This window comes from Poecile atricapillus, chromosome W (genome assembly GCF_030490865.1).
Source record: "Poecile atricapillus isolate bPoeAtr1 chromosome W, bPoeAtr1.hap1, whole genome shotgun sequence".
NCBI classification, from domain to species: domain Eukaryota; kingdom Metazoa; phylum Chordata; class Aves; order Passeriformes; family Paridae; genus Poecile; species Poecile atricapillus.
Window position 1 is genome coordinate 43,456,899 of NC_081288.1, and position 22,192 is coordinate 43,479,090.

The 22,192-nt window shown below is 40.2% G+C and overlaps 1 protein-coding gene across 2 annotated transcripts in view; it reads right to left on the bottom strand.

The window, feature by feature from the left end:
* LOC131591419 (inner nuclear membrane protein Man1-like) overlaps window positions 1-20,529 on the bottom strand; it is a 42,582-nt gene extending 22,053 nt beyond the window's left edge. The window contains exons 1-3 of one of the 2 annotated variants that reach the window (XR_009280361.1): window positions 18,908-20,529; window positions 4,095-4,132; window positions 1,593-1,659 (exon numbers count right to left, since the gene is read on the bottom strand). Coding sequence is in view for 1 of the 2 variants with exons in the window: in XM_058862097.1 (XP_058718080.1) it covers window positions 1,593-1,659; window positions 4,095-4,132; window positions 18,908-20,432 (1,630 nt within the window). In the remaining variant the exon portion in view is untranslated. The remainder of the gene's footprint in view (window positions 1-1,592; window positions 1,660-4,094; window positions 4,133-18,907) is intronic. The other variant, XM_058862097.1, reaches the window with a different exon arrangement.
* Window positions 20,530-22,192: the final 1,663 nt, after the last annotated feature.

A 22,192-nucleotide genomic window follows, 5' to 3' on the forward strand; every position in this document is an offset into this window, starting at 1 on the left:
AAAGATAGGAAAGCAACATGACGATGATCTAAGCAAGGAAAAGCAACAATCACCTTGAATACTCAGTTATAGTATGATCTACGCCAGAAGACAAAGATGATTAAGAGACTGAGGCATCTCTCTTATGAGGAAGACTGAAGGGGCTAGACCTGCTCAGCCACAAGAGAGAACTTAGAGGGGACTTCATCAATGTCTATAATCATCTGAAGGGAAGATGTCAAGAGGAGGGAGCCAGGCTCTTCTAGGTGGTACCCAGCAATAGGACAAGAGGCAAGGGACAGAGATTGTTGCACAGGAAGTTCCACCTGAACGTGAGGAAGAACTTCTTTATTGTGTGGGTGACTGAGCACTGGAACAGATTGTCCAGAAAGCATGCAGAATCTCCCTTGCTGGAGACGTTCAAGAACTGTTTGGATGCAACCCTACGCCATGTTCTCTGGGATCACCCTGCTTGAGCAAGGAGGTTGGCCCAAATGACCCACTGTGATTCTGTCCAACTTGACCCATTCTGTGATTCTCTGATACAAACAAGCTAAAATGTATGGGGTTTGTCCAAACACCTATTTTATTCATAGCAGACACTGTAAATGCTGTGGAAACAAAATATTTCTGCAGAAAGATGGATTAGTGTTGCAATTTAAATGGTATTACAGAGCTCCTCAAATTTGTCACACATTTCCTATACAGCCTTGACATATTATATTGTCAGCTTTGTATCTGACATAGAGTTATTTCCACATTTTTTCATGTTTGCAAAATATCTGTAGCACCTGATAATAATGGAAAAGCCTTCTTGGTAAAACTTGCTGATGCAAAACAAATAGTTGTCACAAAGACCAGCAAGACCTCCTGAATGCATTATGGGTTAAATATTCAAGGATGATAAAACCTGTTTAATAGTCATGACACAGACTGAGCTGTAACTCTCATTCAACCAGATGCCAAAGTTGTAACCACAACCTTAACTTCACCATTTCCTGATTGTGATGTGTAAGTATGTGTGCAGTTTAAAGCTGTGTTCCTTATGACTCTAGATAAAATCACTCTATTTTTTACTTTGAATATTCAGTAATACTATCCCTAAACACCAACTCTGGCACATTACTATATGCAGCACTTTTCATTACTATGGAACTCATATGGTTAAGGTGGACATTTTCTCTAACAAGGCAATCTTGTTCAACCACTACTGTTTACTTTATTAGTACCCATTTTATCACTGTTGCAAAATACTTTCATTTTCATCACAGTGAATTAACAACATTTAAGAAACCCACACAGTCCTCTTCACATATAGCAAATTTAATTTAAGCGTTTTAACAAAATCAGATTAATAAAGTATTAAGACATTGGGTCAAAAACCACACAGGATCACAATATTCAAGAGCCTACCTCATGAGCAAACATTGCAACAAAAGGCGCTACTCTGATGGAAAAATACAGTGTAAGTGAACTAGAAACAGGATTTAAAGTTTCCCAAAATGGAACTCTAAATGGCTATCAGGGACCCAGTTACTGCAAATCGCTATCTGAACAGGACTTTTTTGTAGCTGTTACCATAATGTTACATCACAATATTTTTAAAGTGTTACCTGCTACTTGCGCCAATTTATCATGAAGTGCATACAAGCTCTTCATCATGAGACTTATCTCATCTTCCTAGAATGATAAAAACATATTTACGTTAAAACAAGCAGTAGTACAGATCTACTTTTTTCCATTTAACCCCAAAATCTTCATATAATCTGAGGAAAAAACCCGATGGTTTACAGGCAGAAAGCTGTAACATCTCACACATCAACAAAAATGCAGGCAATAGATTTCTGAATCCAAGTATTCAGTACATTGAATTTTCAGATCTTGACTGAAGCTAAACTAGATTGCAGCTTGGACTCTGACAGATCTGCCAGTTAAAACCAACAGACTCTCAGCAGTATTTTGATACTACTGAGAGATTAGTGAAATGACTCAAAAGAAGTCTGTTTTGTTTGGGGTGGTTTTTGATAGCTACTATGTAAAAATAGAAGCTTTATTCTTTATAGATGTGCAACGACATTTTATACAAGCCACACTAAAGTACCATCTGGCCACATTCCAGCATAAAATTCAGAGCAAAGGAAGATTTTTGTTGTCTAACTTCAAACTATAGTAATTTAATTAAAAAAGCAAACAAACCAACCGCCCCCACCAAACAAAAAGCCGAAACAAAGCACACCAGAAAGCTGTGGACTATCTTGTTGATGCTTCCTGCACACACCATAGTACAAAAAGGCCTGATTCCCAAAACAAGCATGAATATGAGATGTCATATAACTGCAACTTACAGGGAAGTTAAACTTATCAAGATATCAAACAATTTTATTTAAATATAACAAGGACCATTTTATATTAGAAGGAAATATTCAAAACATAAAGACAAAGAACATGCAATTACATACACATACAATTACATACACTAAAGGCTATTCTGAAATGTTGAAGTTTTATCAAATGGCTAAGACTAGAGCCTTCATTCAAAAAAATACTCAAAAAAATTATTTTCCAGTTTGTGCATATGCTGATTATACTCATTTTGAACAAAACGTAACTATACTAGGCTTAATTCCCTGACGCACCAGCACTATTGACATAATTTTAAAACATGAATAGTCCAATATTTTTCTGTAAGAAAACTGCTACCAGAAAAGCAAAATACTTCTTTCAAATACTTTCAATACTTATTTCTTGATCAAACAATGGACAAATTATTTCCCAGTAGCATTAACAACAATTACCAATGTCACCTCTCCCTGTTCTGGTGCTACAGAACCATCACTGATATTAAGTTGATGTAGTTGATACTCCTCAGGAAACTAACCAATCTTATTAACTCATTTCCTGGCTGGAAAACACTGTGAATGGCAGAAGAGGAAAATCAGTCCTCCAGCACACACACACACCCCCACACCCACACCACCAGCAGTACTTCAAGTTCTGTTTATCTGCCAGTAGGTACACCCATGATTCCACTACTAGCTACAGTGAGATGAACATGAGAAATATTACTGTGACCTTTTTTTTTTCCCTAATTAATGGCTGAACTGCATAAAGAAGGAAAGAACCGAGTGGTGTAACCTTTGTAGCTAACAAACAATCAAGCATGCAATAGGATTACTACGGAACACTGCAGTAGAAACAGATGCAAGTAACATATAGAACAGGTTCCCAGGCTGAGTCCAGTGCACAAAATGCATTCTCTTTACACTAGTAATTATGAAAGAATCCCCAGAATCTGCCTCAAGAAATTTAATTTGTCAAGAGATTCAGAAACATTTTCTACCCAAAAAACCAGCCAATGCCACCTGCTTAATATGCAATTACTCACTTTCGGAGAGTTCAACCCCAGACACAAAAACCCATCAATCCACCAAACAATAAAACCAAATCCCAGACAGTAAACCAAAAAAATGACCCCCCCACCAATCCTCCACAATTATCTTGCAATACTTGCTTATATATGCCTAGCAAAAGCAGATCCCTGTGTTTACAATTCAAGTCAGAAGAGAGAACCACCCGAATGCATGCTGCAAAACTAAGAATACAGATAGCTTCAATGGTGACATCTCAAAAATGTTTAGCCTGATACTTCAGACAAAAAAGTGAATACAGGAACAAGTAACAGAATGGAATCAAAGTGAAAAACACCGATTTTTAAATCCATTTTGAAGGACTTCCTCTTCTGTAACACTAAATAAGATCTTGGGGCTTCATGTCAATCATCTCTTACCAGTAGTGCTTTCAAGGTTGAGAAGCCAAATGGTAACAGTAAGTGAAAAACTGTTAAATTTAGTCTCAAAATTTACAACACTCTTTTCTTTTTACAACACAAATGATGTACTGTTTTCATTGTATATGAAGCAACCAGCATGCCACAGCCAAATCTTGTAATCCTATTTACACTGCCCAAGATGAAAAAAAAATTAAAACATCAGTTACAAGAAGTGCATTTATTTCCTGCAAATTATACTAAAACTGCATCCTTCTGAACAGATCTATATTGTTTTTATACTATCACATGACAGATTAAAACCTCAATGTTAAGTTGTTTTACTTACTTGTATTTTTTGGAGTTCTTCACTAAAGGGATCCTTGACTGTCAAAAAAAAAGAAAAAAATTAATTCACTCTAGTGTCTGAGAACACTAAAAGGGTATACCAACATTGTAGCTTTATGATAACACTGTAATAGTTAAGACAAATAACAAAAGAGCCATCTATTAACCTTTGTCCTAACTCTGCATTTGATAATGCAGTACAGTAGCATTTAGGTTAAACCAGAGTTTTGTATGTCAACAAATTTCACAGCTATTTCCTTTCAAACAAATCTGAGCTTGCTATTTGCCAAATACTTGTTTTAATAACTCAATTGCTTTGAAATAATTTGGAGGTTTTACATTTTAGTGGACATTTTAAAAAAGGAAAACTCCCTTTTTACTAACCACTAATACATACAACAAAGCTCTACAACTCAGCATTTTCTTTTAACAAGAGTGAGACAACAGACTGAGAGCTCATGCACTCCTGTGCATATAGGTATCCATAAAACATCAAGAGCTGCTGACCCAAGAATAGATTGATGGACAATATCTTGATTTCTGAACCACAACCATGCTTAAACTGATCAGTTAATTTAGTAAAACATGGGAAATATAAGAGAAATATAAAGGTTGACACAGTAGATCAAATTCATGGCAAGAGTTCTCATTTAGGAAAAATAGAGGATACAAAAGAAACTAAGGACCGACTTGTAAAACAGGGTTCCCAACCTTAATCAAGTGTAAGTGAATATGGATAAGAAAGGAAAAAAATAATTTTCTAAGAAAAAAACCTAATTATTTGTGAAAGAATGTGATTTTTATTAATTGCATGACCTTCAGTAGCACTCTTGTCAGCAAACAAATGTTGATCCACTTCACCTTAGTTTTGAAAGGAAGTTTGAAGTAGAAACCATTACCCTTCCTTTGTTCCAACATGTAGCAATGGTAAGATTCACATTCCTATGGTTACAACCAACAAATAATGTCTACAACAGTGGGACAATGAAAATGCTCTTTAAATGAAGAAGGCTTGACTCTCTGTAACTCTGCAAACAAGTCTGCCCATGCACCTACGCTCAGAAAAAAATTAACTATCCAATAAGCCCTTCAGCTTCTTCTGATACAGCAAATGGAAAAATACCCAAACCAAACTAAACCCACTCAAACACAGGGACTAGTTTTCACAGACATCCAAATAATGTATTCAGATATAAGATTAATTAAACCTGATAGAAGCAGATGTTGAAGAGTCTTGCAAACCAAGCCCTACAGCACTTTATGATTTCATTCTATAGGTCCAAATTCACAGCCATTGCTTACTGGATTATCAAGCTACCAACTTTAAAAAGTTTTATGTATTTCATTCATTAACTCAATTGAACATCACTAAGCACTCAATCTAAACGGCCTAAAATAGGATTAAACACCTAGTTTGATTGTTTGTTATCCAGACAAGGATAATTACAGACTCCAGGGTCAATCTTACTGAGCATACATGGAATCTTGATTGAGTAGGGGTTTCAGATTGGAAGGGGGGTACAAACACAAGACGCAAGAGCATGTAGATTTCAGTATACCTGACTAACATATTTTAGCACTGGTGAAAGTCATGAAACAAACACATATGCAACATTTCCATGCCTGCAAAGACACAAACTGAAAACTGTCACCTGAAATTCTACACGTGTTAGGGCAGTCCAGCAATTCAGTGGAGGCTATGGTGGTGATTAGACTTTTCCACCATCACAATCCCAGTGTAAAATCAATCTCACATTTGGGCAACTTCATATTTACATAAATTAACACCTTGAATTTATTAAGCAAGCCAGATGATGTTTGCCTCTCGTTCACAAATACACAGTGGTTACAATGACCAAAAATACTAACACAACCGCCTCTTCAAAATTACCTATCACAAAAACTTAACAACCTTTAAAACTCCTTATTTTAACTCACACAATAGGATAACCATGAAATCACTCTGAAGTTAGTGATTCTTACAGTTAACCAAAAACTGAAGAACATTTTATATACTATGCTATTCAGTTTAGCATGACTTGTGCCTTAAGAGGCAAGTACGCAAAATGCAACTGCAGCAATTTATCAGTAGCAAATGCAATTACAACTGTTAATCAATGTGCATTTATTTACCACACAACCTCTACTGACTTAATAAGGCCACTCCTTAACTTCTTCAGTAATTCCTCTTTTGAGTACACCCTTCTTTTTTTTGTCCAGAACCTAAGCTCTTACCAAATCCTCCCACATGCTCGTCATAGATGTAAAATTTTCACCTACTCCAACATGCCTAAGGTATTTCAATATATTACCTCAGCATTCTTGGTTCAAAAGCTTTCTTGACAGTTCTTAGATATGTAACTACATTTGTAAGAGTGATAAATTCTTATTCAACCAAACTAAACATAAATTAAGAATTATTAATGTAAAATTTTTATCTGAATGAATACTTCCTAGGCTCTTCCTTAAAAAGGGTTTGAGACCTCTAACTTGCAACAATTGCCTTGAAAATAGTCTATCAAGCTCACATTCTAATGAAGTTCAAAGAACAAATTACTATCTACTTATGCTATAAAGTTAAAACATGCATCCTTGTACCAGAGGCGAGAGAGACTAATGAGACTATTCAGCCCTTCCATAATACTCATGCTTTCACTTCTTTCCTCATTCCTCCACATTTGAGAGTCCTCTTCCTCCTTGCTATAAAAGCCACCTCTGAACCTTTCTGCAGCTCACTGTTCCTCCTAATATTTTAAGGTGACACTTTTAACAGAAGTGTTTTAATGCCACAATCTATTTCTGAATGTACAGATAGTTTGATTTTATAGATGAAAAAGCAAAATTCCAATGCAACTTTAAGGAGCAGTACAGCTGCAGCTGTAGAAACAAGAATGATCCAAATTAACCTGTAAGCAGCTCGTTTCTGAGTGTGATGACACAAAGCATCTAATACCATTCACCCAAAGGATCCAGAGACTGTGCACTACAACATATATCTCCAAGTTAGCAGCTTCTGCACAAGTAAGAACGTTCCTTCCTGTGAAGTACTTTTCTCCCCCTCATCCACCATGCCACAAGCAGACTAACCTCAAAACAGAGGTAGTAATAGTTCCAAAATCTGCCTTACAAATATGTGTTCTGAAAGCAGATAACCTAATGCTTTCCATCAGATTTTTTTTTTCCTCTTAAAACAAATACATTAGCTGGATAACGTACTGCTACCAGAGTAAGAAACAATATTAGAAGCATTACTAATAGAATTTACTAGAATAAACATTTCTGCTATCAGAAATGTTTAGCTGTATCACCCTTTCTAGAAAGGTTCAAATCTATTCCTGCCTACTTAAATGCTGGTTAGAATAGATCTGAATGCTGAAAGGTGCTCCTGCAAGTCATGCCAATTTAATTCAGGTTTGAGAACAGACATAAGAGTTTGGGTAAAGTTTCTCATCAGATTATTTAGTTTACTGGAATAACATTAGTTTCATTCTAGTACTCGTATTAGTAACCTAAAAATTATACAAGCTGTCAGTTCTTAACAATATTTAAGGAAATATTTTTTAGAAACAGTATTTGCACACATCTTCTTCTGCACTATATTACAAACCATAGAAAAAACAGCTGTCTCTGTTTTATTAGGGAAAATGGTCCAGAAGTGCACTTGCTGTGCATTGTGAAAAACAGATTAAAATCACATTCCTTGCACACACATACACACAGTATTCACTACAGGCTAGTGTGTATACTTTGGAAATAACCCACCACACTAAGACTGCTCTTATGAGCAGTTGCAAAACATTAACAGGAGAAATATTAGACAGCATTTTACAATGGGTAGAGAATCAGAATAGGCTTCTGAAATAGCCCTTCTACCTTCTTCTGTACCTCTCCCAATATTTTAGCTCCTGACGTTTTATAAGGCCAAAAAATACACACCACTTCAACAAATGAACACAAATTTAGAGAAAGGAGAAACTCCATCTTAAAAGCATGGCAACGCAGTATGTTTTATGTTAAACTAGGATGTCTTCCACTTTCCTCAAACTCCAAGTTCAAAGTGGAAAGCAAACTAATAAAGCAAGTGTTCTTGAAACACAGAAGGTTTAAGAATCAATGGCAAGCTGCAATTAAATACTGAATCTACTGTCATTCTGCCAAGGAGCCCAGTCTTGATAAAAATATCCTGTAATTTCGTACAAGCAGTAAGGATTTCTGTCTTGAAGAGTTTCCAACATAAAAACACCAAATTATAACCTCTTCTTCCAGACAGACTTCAGTTACAAAGTACTAGTAAGAACAGTTTACAACATCCAAACTAACACTCAAAGGGAGAACACTGACAATAAAACTCTTAAAAGGGTTTTCATCAATCATGAGCACAAAGTCATGATACGGCTCACATGGGAATTTTTAATTTTTAAAACTGGGGTTCCCCTGTGTCCTCTGTCCTTTTAATCATTCAGCACACTGGTCTATCAGTGCTTGCTGCACTAAGAGCAGCAGAACTACTGAACAATATATTTACAAAGCCTGAACACAACAGCAGAGCTCTGAAAACAGGCGCTCTATACAGGTTATACAGCGGTAGTTGCTAGCAGGTCTCCTGGCATGACAAAGATGAGCTTCTACTGAGGAAGCAGCAGTTTACCACAAGTATCCATATTAGTTAAGAAGGAAAACTGCTCACCACATACTTGTGGAAGTTTGAAGCGCTCCAAATCAGGATGGGCTCAGTAGTAATACACAACATAACACACTTGACTGGACACGTGTAACAGCAGGGAATATTGAGTTACTTCCATTTTTACTCCACTGGACTAAGACTCTGAAGAGCTGGTTAACCTTCCAGGCTGTCTATCATAGCAACTGCATTTGTTTGATGATTTGTTTGATTAATCTACCTGGTTCACATAAATATTATCCAAAGGGAACAACTGGACTAACACACCAGTATCCTTTACTCATATGAAGAGTGCTTAAACAAAGACTGAACTTGAACTAATGTTATGATAATTGTTTATTAATTAAATAGGTTATGCCTATTAGTTAAAAGGTTACATCATCAGCTTGTGGATTAAGGTGATGAATCTTCTAGCAGCACTTCTGACCTGGTGGATCTAGAGAGGAGAAAAAAAGCCAAGAAAAACCAAAACCTTTCTTGGCAGGAAGCTCACCTGCCATGCAGAAACAGGAAAAAAGAAAAAAAGACAGAAAGGAAGTACAAGCAAGTTTTACCAAGATCTCAAACACTAGGGGCAATAAAACCATACCACACCTTTGGCACAGAAGAGCTCTGTAGTATGTAGGTCACTACATAGTAGCACAAAGCTCAGTGCTTGAACTATGAAAAAAAAAGTTTACAGAACAAGATCCTAACTCTCTTTCCTCAAATCATGAATCTCGTGCTTACTACGATCCTAAGGCTTGTGTAAGCAGCTCGGTAAATTACCATATTCTGAATGACAAAGGATATCACATGCTAACTCATTCCCTTACAGAAGGACTAGGCTCGCCCTATTTGGCCTTAGGTCCTCAATTACCAGGACAGCCCCTTCCCAGGGCTGCTACTTTTGTGTCATTTCCCTCCAGTCTGGTCTCTCTCAAAAGGAATCATTTAATACCACACATCCTACACAGCAGAATCAAACAAGTCTGGATTTAACATCTCATGGTTTTCCTCCCCCTTCTACTTCATGTGCACTTGTACTCAATCTGCACATTTTTGTTATTAGTTCAATAAGTAGCACCTTTAGCTAAACATCAAAAGGAAAAAAAAGTGTTTAAAGTTATAAATAAAAAGGCCACTGCACTGTACAATTCCAAAGTACGCCAACACATCCATGCTCAATGTAAAAAACTGAAACATATTCCACAATGTTTCTGCAAGAATACCTACCACCTCTGATGGAAGTAAAACTTAACAGACATTGATCATAATACACCTAGGATCACCAAATCAAACTGTGCATACATACCTGCCCATTCTGAATGAATGAGCTCTCAGGAGTATGCAAAAGACTGGTATTTCTACTCCTAGTTCAAAGCTCACTGTACAAACAGTACAGCACTAGAGCTCTCTCAGATACTCTCAAGACTCCTTAGATTTTTTCTGAGCTTATATCAAAATGAACATGCATTTATTATTATAGGCAAAAGACAAAATACCCAAACATGAACATATCCTTCAAACACAGCTCAGATTCCCTATTTCCCATAGTGCCTTACACTTTTATCCACACCTGCTTTTACATAAGCAGATGTAAAAGCATAAGTACTTCTCATGCTTACAGATAAGAAAAACAAAGCCCAAACATAAATTATGAGACTAGTTCCTTCTCCAGAAGAAAATCTGCACATCTGCTCTGATTTTCTCAGCTAAGCAAAGTCTCCCTAGGACAACATAAAATTCCTTTCACACACACCCCCCCAAAAAAACCCCAAAACCAACCAAATTAAAAAAAAAACTTCTCAGCTTTTTCTTTGAAATACACTATACCTTTCTCCTCACCATACTTTCTTTGGTCATACATGGGGTGCACACCAATTCAGAAACAGACTAGATTAAACCAAATATGATACTCTCCTTTGCAAGATACCACCCTGGAATTTTATAAATAATTTTCTCTTATTTACAAGGTAACAGTAAACTATTTCCAAGGAATTTGTAAAGAGGAACAGTACAAGCAACAATACCACATTGGCCTTTCCCCATATTCTGGTTTGAACTGTGGATTTCCACAGCCTGTGAAAACGCCTCTCAGGTGTTTGTCACACAAGCACCACCCAGTCTGTCCTCAATAAAATCTAAGGCATGACACCTGAGAAAAAACAAACAGCAGTCTAAACTTAGATATAGGCAGAGATGTATAGAAATTCCTTAACAGATAATGTTATACCATTTCCCAGAAAATATACTGGGAATTAAAAAAAAACCAAACCCAAGCATTATTTCAGGCAACAATTACAAGACAAACAAAACCCAAATCACAACAAAAAGTAATCATGTATCTACCTCCTCACAGATATGAAACCCATCCCTCACAGTAAATCTTCCATTGCTCAGCATCTACTGACAGGTTTCAGATTAGCTCTATAGCTAGATTTCTGTTCTCTATGACCAACAACATTTACATATTCAGATAAAAATGTGTTTGATGAAGTTGGGATATGAGGGGCTTCTGCTGTGCAGGTTGATGATGCTGAACAAACACTGGGAAAAGTACTACTAAATAATGAAGTGTTGTAGAATATTTTATTGCACAGCTACATAGTGAGATGATGAGTATTGAGGATACAGATCGTTAAGGTAAGTGGCTTTGATATGCAGCCTATTGAAAATATCCTAAAGCTAACAAATACAGCTATGAAATTAAAGAACAGCCTGAGGTGTCTCCAATTCAGAGATTAAACTGATCAAAGAAACACTTTTCTGTGGACAAAAGTAAAATTAAGATCTAGACATAGCCTTAAAATCTAGTGTTAGGAAAAACATTACATTTATCCACCTTGTGCCCAGGAGTCCTCTTGTGATAAAGTTTTGTTCAGCTGACACCCAGAAAGGACAGGCTGATGCTGCATTTACTCAAGACACTGTAAGAACAAGTATAAATATTTCTTGTACCTTTTTGAAAAATAGGTTAAAGGGATGTGACCATGTATTATGACTTAAGTGAAGGCAGTATGGAGGAAGTCTTAGCATGTATAAAAAAAGATTATTCCGTAACAAGCCATCTTTAAATTTTTACTTAAGTAAATGGCCATCTCTGAAACAAAGAAAAAGTAGCCAAGGAGTTGTTCTACAATCCCTACAATTATGAATTGAATCCCTACAATTATGAATCTCTAATCCTACAATTTATGAACAGACCCACTTCTTACTACCTAGCAGAGGGTTACTAGAATTCAATGGATCATAGAGAATACTTAGTAAGTTTTAGTGCTTCTTAGTTCAATGTAAGACATCTCTTTTTAAGCCCCTACTCTTCTCCCCACATTAAACAGCCTTTTCAGTCTGTCACTCAGAGCTCATTTAAAGCAGCTGAAGGAGCTGAAGACTCTAAATAGGCAGCATTATTCAAGATACCTCGATGTCACAATATGACACTCAATAAGCAGAAAATTTGACCTTTTTCTCTGCAAAAAGAATTCACCTCTGCAAAATGCCAGCCATAACAGCACATCTCCTCCAGCAAGCTATGCCCAACAGGCACCATATTTGCCTGTTTCACGGTTAACATACACTTACTCTCACACTCCACAGCAGAATATAAACACAAGCAGAACAGAAAAACAGCACTAAATAACAGTGTGGGAAGTACAACACAGCAGGACTCAATATTGGCCATTGTAGACTGTAGCAAGCCTTCTAACACAGAAGGAACCTCCATGAGATCACCTTTAAGATGTGCAGCAGTTCTTCAATCTATCCCTGCACATATCAGTATGCTTCTTTCCATCTGTACTACTGCCCACTTTGACAAGTTTTTCTGTATCAGAATGACTCAGTAGGCAGAAGCTACCAAGGTTACCTTGATCAAGACCTGAGCTACACCATGTCCTTATTTATTATAATCACAGCAAAGACACTGCCACCTTCCACAAAGCTGTATCTACCAGGGGAAACAGGAGTCAAGACAAAGACAAGACAAAGATAGTACTAATGAAGTTCTCAGCAACATGGGATTCTCCCCTAAAAAAATCTTTTCTTAATATACCTTGATTTCACAGTCCACTGACCAGTAAACTTATTCCCCTCAACCTAACACGGATCACAAAAGACAACTAATTTTTGCAGAGAATACAAATGCTCACAAGACCTATAAAGGCAAAAAGAATGTATCCTTTCCTCATGATTATAACACTCTGTGATTCTCCACTTTCATCAACAAAAAAACACTGTACTTCTGTATTTTACTTGCCTAAGCCTTTTAGTGAAGCCACTTTCTCAAACAGCAGTTCTGGCCTGTTCAAGTGCTCATACAATTACTGAAGGACAAGTCTAGAATCACATCCTAGATCAGTTCGGTACAACTCTGCAACTCCTGCCAGCTTAGCTGGGTAAGAAGTCAGGCTAAAGTTTGCAACCTACTGCTCTCACATGAAAAACAGATCTCAAAAGGATTTCAATGTACATGATTTTTAGAAAAACAATTGTTTCCCAGAGACAGGAGGACTGCAGGCCTGATTCTCCTCTTGTAATTGGGATAATTATAGATTATGAAACAGTGCAAAGTAGGGCTCCTATAATGCGAAATTTAAGTCCTTGTATCATGGGTGCTTCTTTAAAATATTTCCACTACATCCATTACCACTCTACACATCTGTCCTAAGCAGAAAGAGCTGCATTGCACTTCAACAGTACTAGAGTTGACAGAGGCTCTTAACAAATGAAACAAGTCTCCTTTTTGCTTTCCCACACCTTCTAGTCCCTAATGTTTCTTAAAATGGAAAAGTTGCAACGAGATCTGCTTTCAGATTCTGTATCACTTTTAATTTTCTCTCAACAGAAATGAAATATGCTTTTGCAAAAACTATGTACTATAGAATACAGTGCAAACTTTTGATTACTTTTTCATACCTAATGAAAACAGACTGACTCCTGTCAGAGTTCTTCTCATCCTTGCTCCACAGACAAGCAATTCTAGTTCAAATTTTCCATTATTTACTTCAAAAAAAACCAGCCTCCAACAGCAACTTTGAAAAAAAAGTCATAATAAGAGTCTACAGTAATGGCATAAGGAGATGTTTTGTGCATATCTGCAAACAGCAGCACATTTAAGGTATGAATGCAAAACAGTTATAAATATTCTGAACAAAGTATCAACTACCCTAAAAACAGGAATTCTGAATTTCTATCATTTTTGTTTCAAACACTGCTGAGCAATATTCATATTTATACTTTATACTCCAGATCTATTACAAAGGTAAACAGAATGTTTATTATCCTTTAGGAAGGACTTGAATAGCTGAGCTATTTTGTACTATATAGCAATTACTTAGACTTTCCTAGATGAAAGTCACTACATAATAATTATGCAGACTTTCCTAGATAAAAGGTCAAATTATTCCCCATTTTAAAGAGCAATTTCTGACATACCATAAGAAAGACGAGAGTTTAAAACTGTCAAGGATCCTAAGGAAATCTAACTATTCTGCCTGGCTTTACTTTATGAAGGTAGAGATTCTTTTTGTCTGATCTATCGATCTTGATCCAAAATTTACCAAACCATAGAATTGAGATTGCTACAACAGAGATTAGTCTTTACAAAAAATACCAGGATTTTCTTTTATATCACCTAGTTGATATAATAAATACTTGCTAATTAAGATTTAAAGTAATATGCAAAAAGTGAAACAGCAATATGCTAATATTTCAGTAGAAGTTGTTACCTTGTCAAATACAAGTCAGGGTACCCCCTCGCAAAACAGAAGGAACATCAATAGGCACACAACACAGGAACTCTGAAAGTCTTAATTTTTCTCCCTCCCTTTATGATGTCCTCTTCTGTAAATACTTCTTATCCACAACTAATTTTCCTCCATTAAAGTCAACACTGTCAAGAATATAGACTCTTCTGAAAAGGTGATCTTAGAAAGTAAGTAAATTTGTAACAGTTATCAGTGAAGTATCACAGCACTTCAACAGTAATTTGCAGGCCCATGAGCGTAAAAGTCATCATCGCATCTTTTATACAGCAAGTCTAACTCCTTAGCAATTAAATTCTCTGCATAAAATTCCACAGAATTTTCATTCCACCTGAGAGATTTAGACGTCAAGAACAAAGGAACATCAATCTAATTGAATGAAACTCTTAGAACTGTGATTTGCATAAGCTTGCACTTGCAATATATACAACTGCTAAGTCTCTCTGAATTAACATTTCAAAAACACAAGTTGTAGCAAATGCAGTAAGGATTATCCTCCTAGCAGTTTTGTAACAAGTATCACAGAAAGACCAAAATTACTAGCAACAGATGTCACTTTAAAAAGCCTCTTCTTATAAGAAAATAAGATTTTAAACAAGACCTACCTGAAACTTTCAAGATTAGTTTTTTGTTGTGGTGGTTTTGTTCTGGGTTTTTGTTTTTTTTTTATTTCACAGCAACTGCTTCCAAGACAAAGTACCAGAGCAGAAATGGTAAAAGTAACTTACATACAGTGTATTTCAGATTACAGATTTCAACAGCATCTGTACTAGGGCCCACATCTTTCAGAACAAAAGTCAACCTAATCTGAAAGCAAAATCAACCAATCTGATACAGTTACCAACTTTTCAGGAGAAATAATTTTTTAGAATTAACTTCCAGGAGCAGCCACATGAGATGCTCAGAGTAGCATCACAAAACCACAGAAGTTGGAAGAGATACACAACTCTTCAAGGTTTGAAGAACCTAGGAAGTAGACTAAACTCCACCATTATCCTAACAAAATACTATGCTGGTTTGACAAGAAGTCGATACAATCCCATGGTATTTTGAAGGCACGTGCAAACAAAACATGCTTTACAGCCAGAGCAAAATGAAGTTACACACACCAAGCCCAAACCGATCTTTTTCAAATGCAGCGCTGTCAGAGACAGCAAGCACAACATGCACTTACACATTAGTTGGTCTTTTATGTGAGCTTGAAGAGCAGTATATTTCAACGGGTTTAAGAAAAACTGCACAGACATTTATCTATATTTTAGACTGCAATAATGCATAAAAACCTTACTTCAAGTGACCTTTCTAGCTTAGATACAGAAGAATTAGCCCAGTTCTGATTTGTCTTTGACCATTTTATGCTACACGTGGAAAAACGAAACAGCTTCATTGCTATTTCAGAGCTCTGGATAAGGAATCATTTGAACACTATGCACAGTGTAAGTGACAAGTCTCTTCTGAAATTCTCTGCTCACCCCTTCTCATTTATAATGTTACACCTGGCCTAAATTCAACTCCAATACCTGGTTTTAAGCCTCTCTCTCATTAGACACACCTCCTCTGTTCTTAGATTACAGCCTGACAAATATTTACGTGTTGATACTGACTGTACTTTGTGATAAATATTTTTCAATGTCACAACCATACTATCACCTTATTTTGATTGCATTTAATTTTAGGCAATTAACTATTAAGAAAACCAACATTAAGCTCACTGTGCATCATTCCCTGCAAATTTAAAGTAAGAAGCCACCAAATATTCAAATAATTGCCTTTACTGCTTTATCACAGTAAGCATGATAATTAGAGAGATTCATATATTGCAACTTTGCTGAACCCTAGAAGTTTTTATGACACAGATTTGAGTCTAAAACAACTGATTTTTTTCCACAATCAAATCGCTCTCACCCAACAGAATCTTACCTACAACCACCTAAAAGACAGAAAAATGTCAACATCCAATCACCTAAATGAAAAGGTTGTTTTTGAGATGTACTATCATTTTTTTAATTAAAAAGTATGAATCACTTTGGTTTCTATTAAAGAAAACCAAACTATACACGCATATAAGCATAAGAATCTAAGGACTCACTTGGATGTTGCTGAAGCTTAGGAAGCATACAACAGAAGACAGGGCTCTCCCCCTTTTCAGTAAAAATCAGTCTTTACTAGTCTGTTTTGTCTTTTCTTGCCTGTTCTACAGACCCATAGTATTTTTGTTCCACATGCTGATATGAGAGGAATTTAGTAAGCACATGCTAAACATATGGGCAAGGTAACTTCTTGTTCATTCCCACATTACTTAGAAGTGGCCTGCTCTTCCTATCAAAGGATCCAGCCACAAAACCTGCTGTTTGCTTCTGCCAAGGGACACTATTCCCCGTTCCCATTTGTTATGCTGCAGCAAAGCCTGGGGCTGTGAGGAAGTAGCACAGATAAAATACGAGTGGCATTGCCAGAACAATTCTTCAGGAAATCCACTTTCAAGAGTTCCACTGAAAAGACAGCAAGTAAGAACAGGCCAAGAATTGGTTTACTTGAACAACCAAGCAACACTGGGCTACCAGAGCACTGACTGGGCAGCCTAACCTAAGCAAGGTCCTCTGAGAAGAGGACAATTTTTCCTAAAAGTTCCAGTTGGGTTAACTTTTTAAGAGCAATACCCCCAACACAGTCATCGCACGTGCTCTATAGGAAAGTTCACACATTCAAAACCAAAATTTCTTTCAATACAAAAAAAAAATCCACTCTGAACTGTAAGAACTATTGCTATCTGCATTGCTGAAATACTCAGCTTGTATCAAACAGGATGACAAGCCAGTTTTAACTCAACCACTGAATTTGGCAGTTTACCCTAGTAGGCTGACAGATCTTCTCCCGTTAAAATCATCATATTTCAAGAATAAAAGAAGAATATAATGCATGCTAGTACAAGAACACAGCTTATCTGTACACAAGAAAATGTAGGCATGTCTGCAGCAGTTATGGCCAGAAGCTAACCAGAGCAGTTGCAACAGTCACACTATACCGTATCTAATTATAGCCCACCTGCCTATGTTCACAGCCAGCCCAAAAACAAGACTGAACAGCACTTAAAAGCCACGTGGACCACTGCAATGAAACCACTGCAAATCCCCAAGTCCTTGCTGCTGCTGTCCTTCCTCAACACTGAATGTTTTACTTGCTCCCTCCCCTCCAAAAAGTGCAAAACAGAATTAAAAATTATTATGCTACTGTAATGTAATGAACAATATTTGAAGGGGAATAGAAAAAAAGCCAGCCCACACTGCTGCCCTGTGACATCTAGCAGATCCCAAGATAACAGTCAGATCATTCCTTACAAGGCACTGTATACATGTCCACAAATGAGTATATAAATCCTCTACCCTCCATACAAAAAAAATGTACACACTTGCATATACCCCACTCACCATCCTCAATCATGTCCAGAAAAATACAAGTTGCCAAGAACTTTCTAACACTCTTACATCCCAAAACCAGATTCTGGCACAATTTCTCACCAGGAGCAATGAAAAATCAAGACAGCAATGGCATGAGTTTTCTTTCTTGTGGAGATATTAGAATCTCCACTGTCCATTTTGGAACAGCCAAGAACTGAATTAGCAAGAATCACCACTCTTAGGTGGTATGTTTCCATACCATCTAAAAAAAATGGTGTTTTTTTAAATCCATTCCAATAAGTTACTTACAAATGTTAAAGAAGTTCCCAACTTCTTCACAAATAATTCAGTATTTAAAAAAAAAAAGCTCTGAAATTTAGACTAAAGCACAGCAGTATTTCATGTATAAACGTTATTCTCAACTAAATATAGAAGTACTTATTAGAAAACAATACACATAAGTCAAACATTCACTGCACAAAGTCTGTCACAGTGTGCATCACCTCAACCTAGGATCCTTTTCAAGCCTCAGCACACATGAATGAAAACAACCTGCTTTATTACCAAACAACTATAGTAAAATCTTAGCCCTGCAGGAATCCCAGGTATCTAACTGTGCACGCTTACTCCTGTGAGATTAACATAAAGCCTTACCTCGTCAATTCTCTATTAACCATACTTCTGCTAAATTGAACAAAACCCAAAGAACTGCTTTGGGAAGAAAACTTGCTAGAAAACAAGGTAGCAACAGATTACAGCAGGGAATGCTGGGATTTAAGTTTATCCTCAAATGTCTTGCAAGCTTATTATACTAGCTTGCAAGCACATACATAAGGGAAGACAATTTCTCTGTGCACCGTCCTCTACAGAGAGATTATACTAAGGTGGAACGCAGAACTGTTCAGTAAGGGATGTCTGGGAATGCAAAGGCGTATTAACAGTTGTTACATCCAGTTGCAGAAACTGCTCTTACCCTTCACCTAATACTTACTGTTGGCTCCCACATCCTCAGCTACTCCAGAACCTCTCATTCTCAGGTATGTGAATCCCAGTATCAGAAAGAACAAGCATGCAGCAGTTAAGAGGAACATGGACAGGTAATGTGCACTGAAGCCTCCAGTGGTGGATACCTCCTCTCTTTTGAACTGTTGGAGAAGCTCCTCCTCGGGCTCAGAGAGATTCTTCTTGTAGGTGTTTTTCAGGTAGGTATGATTTGAACCCGTATGATTGGAGTGGTTGAGTCTAAGGGAGGAGGGGGTTCCACCCGCGGGAAGGCTATTAGTAGATGAATAGATCCTGGATTCAACACTACAGCTACCAGGAGCACCGCTGAGAACATGATTATTGGTCGCTTTCCTAATGGTGGCTGGAGGGTCAGTGATTTTGCCGCTGTCCACGTCCGTGAGCGGTGGTGGCAGCAACAATACTGATGGGGATTTCTTGGATAGCCCAATGCGGTATCTGGGGCTCGGAGGACTAGAGTCCAGATTTTCACATCCTCCTCTTCCCCCCCCCACCACCGCCGCCGCCGCCTCCTCCTCCTCCTCCTCCTGATTTCTGCCCCTGTCTAGACTGCCGGCAGCAGCCGCCCCCGCCGCCCTGTCATTCGTTACGAGCACACCAGCACCGCAGCCTCCGCCAGCCCTTTCTTGGCCCGTCTCCATCACGCCAGCGCCGGCTGCAGCGCATTTGCTTGTTATGAATGGAGCAGGCGACTTGCTGAGGCTCCGTCTGGGCCGGCGAACTGCAGACTCCTCCTTCGGTCCCTGCTGTTTGGCCCTCGCCCCCGCCGCCTCCTCCTCCTCCGAGTCCGAGTACTTGTCCCTGCTGCCTCCGTAGGAGAAGAGCCGGTTCCCGTTCACGGTCCGGTTCTTCCACCTCTGCTGCTCGCTCTCCTTCTCCTCCTCCTCTTCGTCGTCCTCCTCCTCGCCGTCCCCGAGCTCCCTCACACCCTGAGTCGCCGCCGGTCTCCTGGCGGCCGCCCCCCACCAGGCGTTGGGCTTCCGCCGGGCCGCCTCCTCCGGGGGGGAGCTGCTGCTCACGCCGCCGGCGCCGTGGGGGGCGGCGGGCCTGAGGCCGCGGTAGAGGGGCGCAGCGCGCTCCCTCCTGCCGCCGGCCTGGCTCCGGGGGCTGCTCTCCACGTCCGACTCGTCCGAGCTGAAGCCCAGCAGCACTTTGCCGCCACCGGCGGGGGGTGCGGCGCGGCCCCGGCCGCCTCCGGCGGCGGCCCCGGCGAGAAAGGGGTGCTCGGCGCCGGCCAGCCGCGCTCCCGGGGCCGCCCGCCCGGGGCCGCCGCCTCCACCCGGCGCCGCTCCGGCTCCCGTGTTATTGTTGTTGCTGTTCCGGGTCTTGTTGGCGCCGCCGCCGCGGGCCCCGGCCCGTTCATCTTCGCGCAGCTTCTTCAGCTTCTTCAGGTAGACGGGCCGGGTGCTCTCGGTGACCGGCCCCGGGGAGAAGCCGAAGCGCCTCAGCTCCGAGAAGAGCTCCTCGTCCGTGAGCTGCGCGGCCGTCGCCATTTTCCGCTCCCCCGCCGCCGCCGCGGCGCTTCCGACCCACGCGCCGCGCCGCGCTCCCCGCCGGAACTGACGCGCCGCACTCGGCTGTGGCCGAGACCCGCCCGTCACCCCGCGGCGCCGCCCGCCGGGAACGCGGCCGGGAGGGAGGGGGAGCGGGGGGGATGAGCGGGGCGGGGCCGCCCGGCGCCGACGGCCCTTCCCGGCCGCCCCCGCTCGGTCACGGCTGTCGCGCGGGGCTGGCACCGCTCCCGCCACCCCGGCGAGAGATGGGGCCGGGGATCGTCCCTTCTGCCCCGGGGCTCGCGGAGGGGGTCCCGGGCGGGAGTCGCGCCGCTCCGGGCGGCAGATGGAAGCACGGAGGGCACCGCCGAACGGGCGGCCCCGGCACCGCGCGGGTGGCCTGTGGGAGGCGCTCTCGGCGACGGCGGGGAAGTGGCGGGGCGTGGGGCGCCGAGTCTGGGGGCTGGGAGGGCCGCGCTGGTCAGAAACGCGCTGTGTCAGGCACGCTTGAACAGACAAAACCGCGGCTGCAGCCGAGTGTCGGAGAGCTCGGGAATGCTCTGCAGGGAGCAACGTCAGACCGAACGCTGAACCTCCATTAACGCCATTCCCGGGTGTCAAATTTAGCCTGAAGGTGGCTGGAGAGATGAAAAGAGGCTGCGTGCACCTTTTGGCGGGCCCTTCCCGAGGTGACAGGCAGCGGCTCCTTTCCACCAGTGTGCTTGGTGGGAGCAAACCTTTCCCTGTTGCAACTCCAGCATCAGGACATCTCGGCTGTGTGGAGGCATACAACCTCTCATACATACCAGAGGACGTAGACTTAAGCTGGGCCAGGGGAGTTTTAGGTGGCACATTAGGAAGAATTTTTTCACAGAAAGGTGATTAGACATTGTAATGGGCTGCCCATGGATATGAAGGAGACACACCTGGAGGTGTTTAAACAAAGTCTTAGTGCTGTGTTCTAGTTGTCATGGTGTTATTCAGTCATAGGTTGGACTTGATGGTCTGAGGTCTTTTCCAGCTTAATAAATTGTGTGTGATTCTGTATGTGATTAATTTTGGAATTACCTGGATGTATTTTGCTTTCTTTTGAAAAATACAGTTCTTTGTATGTATTGCGGTTGAAATTGTCAAACTGTATGCAGAAACATGTACTTGTCAGATGATTGTGCCAATATAGAGATGTCATCCTGGCGTTTCTCAAAGGCCCTTCTGGCTGGGCCTTTTTGGCCACAGAACCACATATGGAGGCTTCAGAATCTCCTGGCCTGCCTATCTCGACCTATCCACCCTGAATGATGAAAGGGGCTCGGCTTCTGCATACCGCATAAAAAACACAGGGGGCTGAGTTCCAATTTTGACCTAGCTCTGACTGGCCTTACACCACCATTGGCAAAAGAGGTCCAAGAATAAGATCTAACTGCATGAACAGCTGTGTGTTCCCCTTCACAGTCTGCTGCAGGATATTGTGGATACATGCCCTGCTAATGTCAAAACTGAAGTTGCTAATTTTGTTATTGAGGAACATTTGCAGAAAAGGAGTTGAGGTAGCTGTGAGGCAGCTATGTGTGAAGCTCAAGCCAAGTCTACTGTGCTAGAGGGGTGGCCAGGGGTCTATATCACTGCTGTGCTTTATGTGGCAGCACTGTGTACAGCCTCTTGTTTCCCTGAGAGGAGCTGTTTCACATACAGCAGTATAGGGCATTGGAGGAATGCACAGAACTCCAGCTGTAAGGATTACACTCAACATGACCTCCATC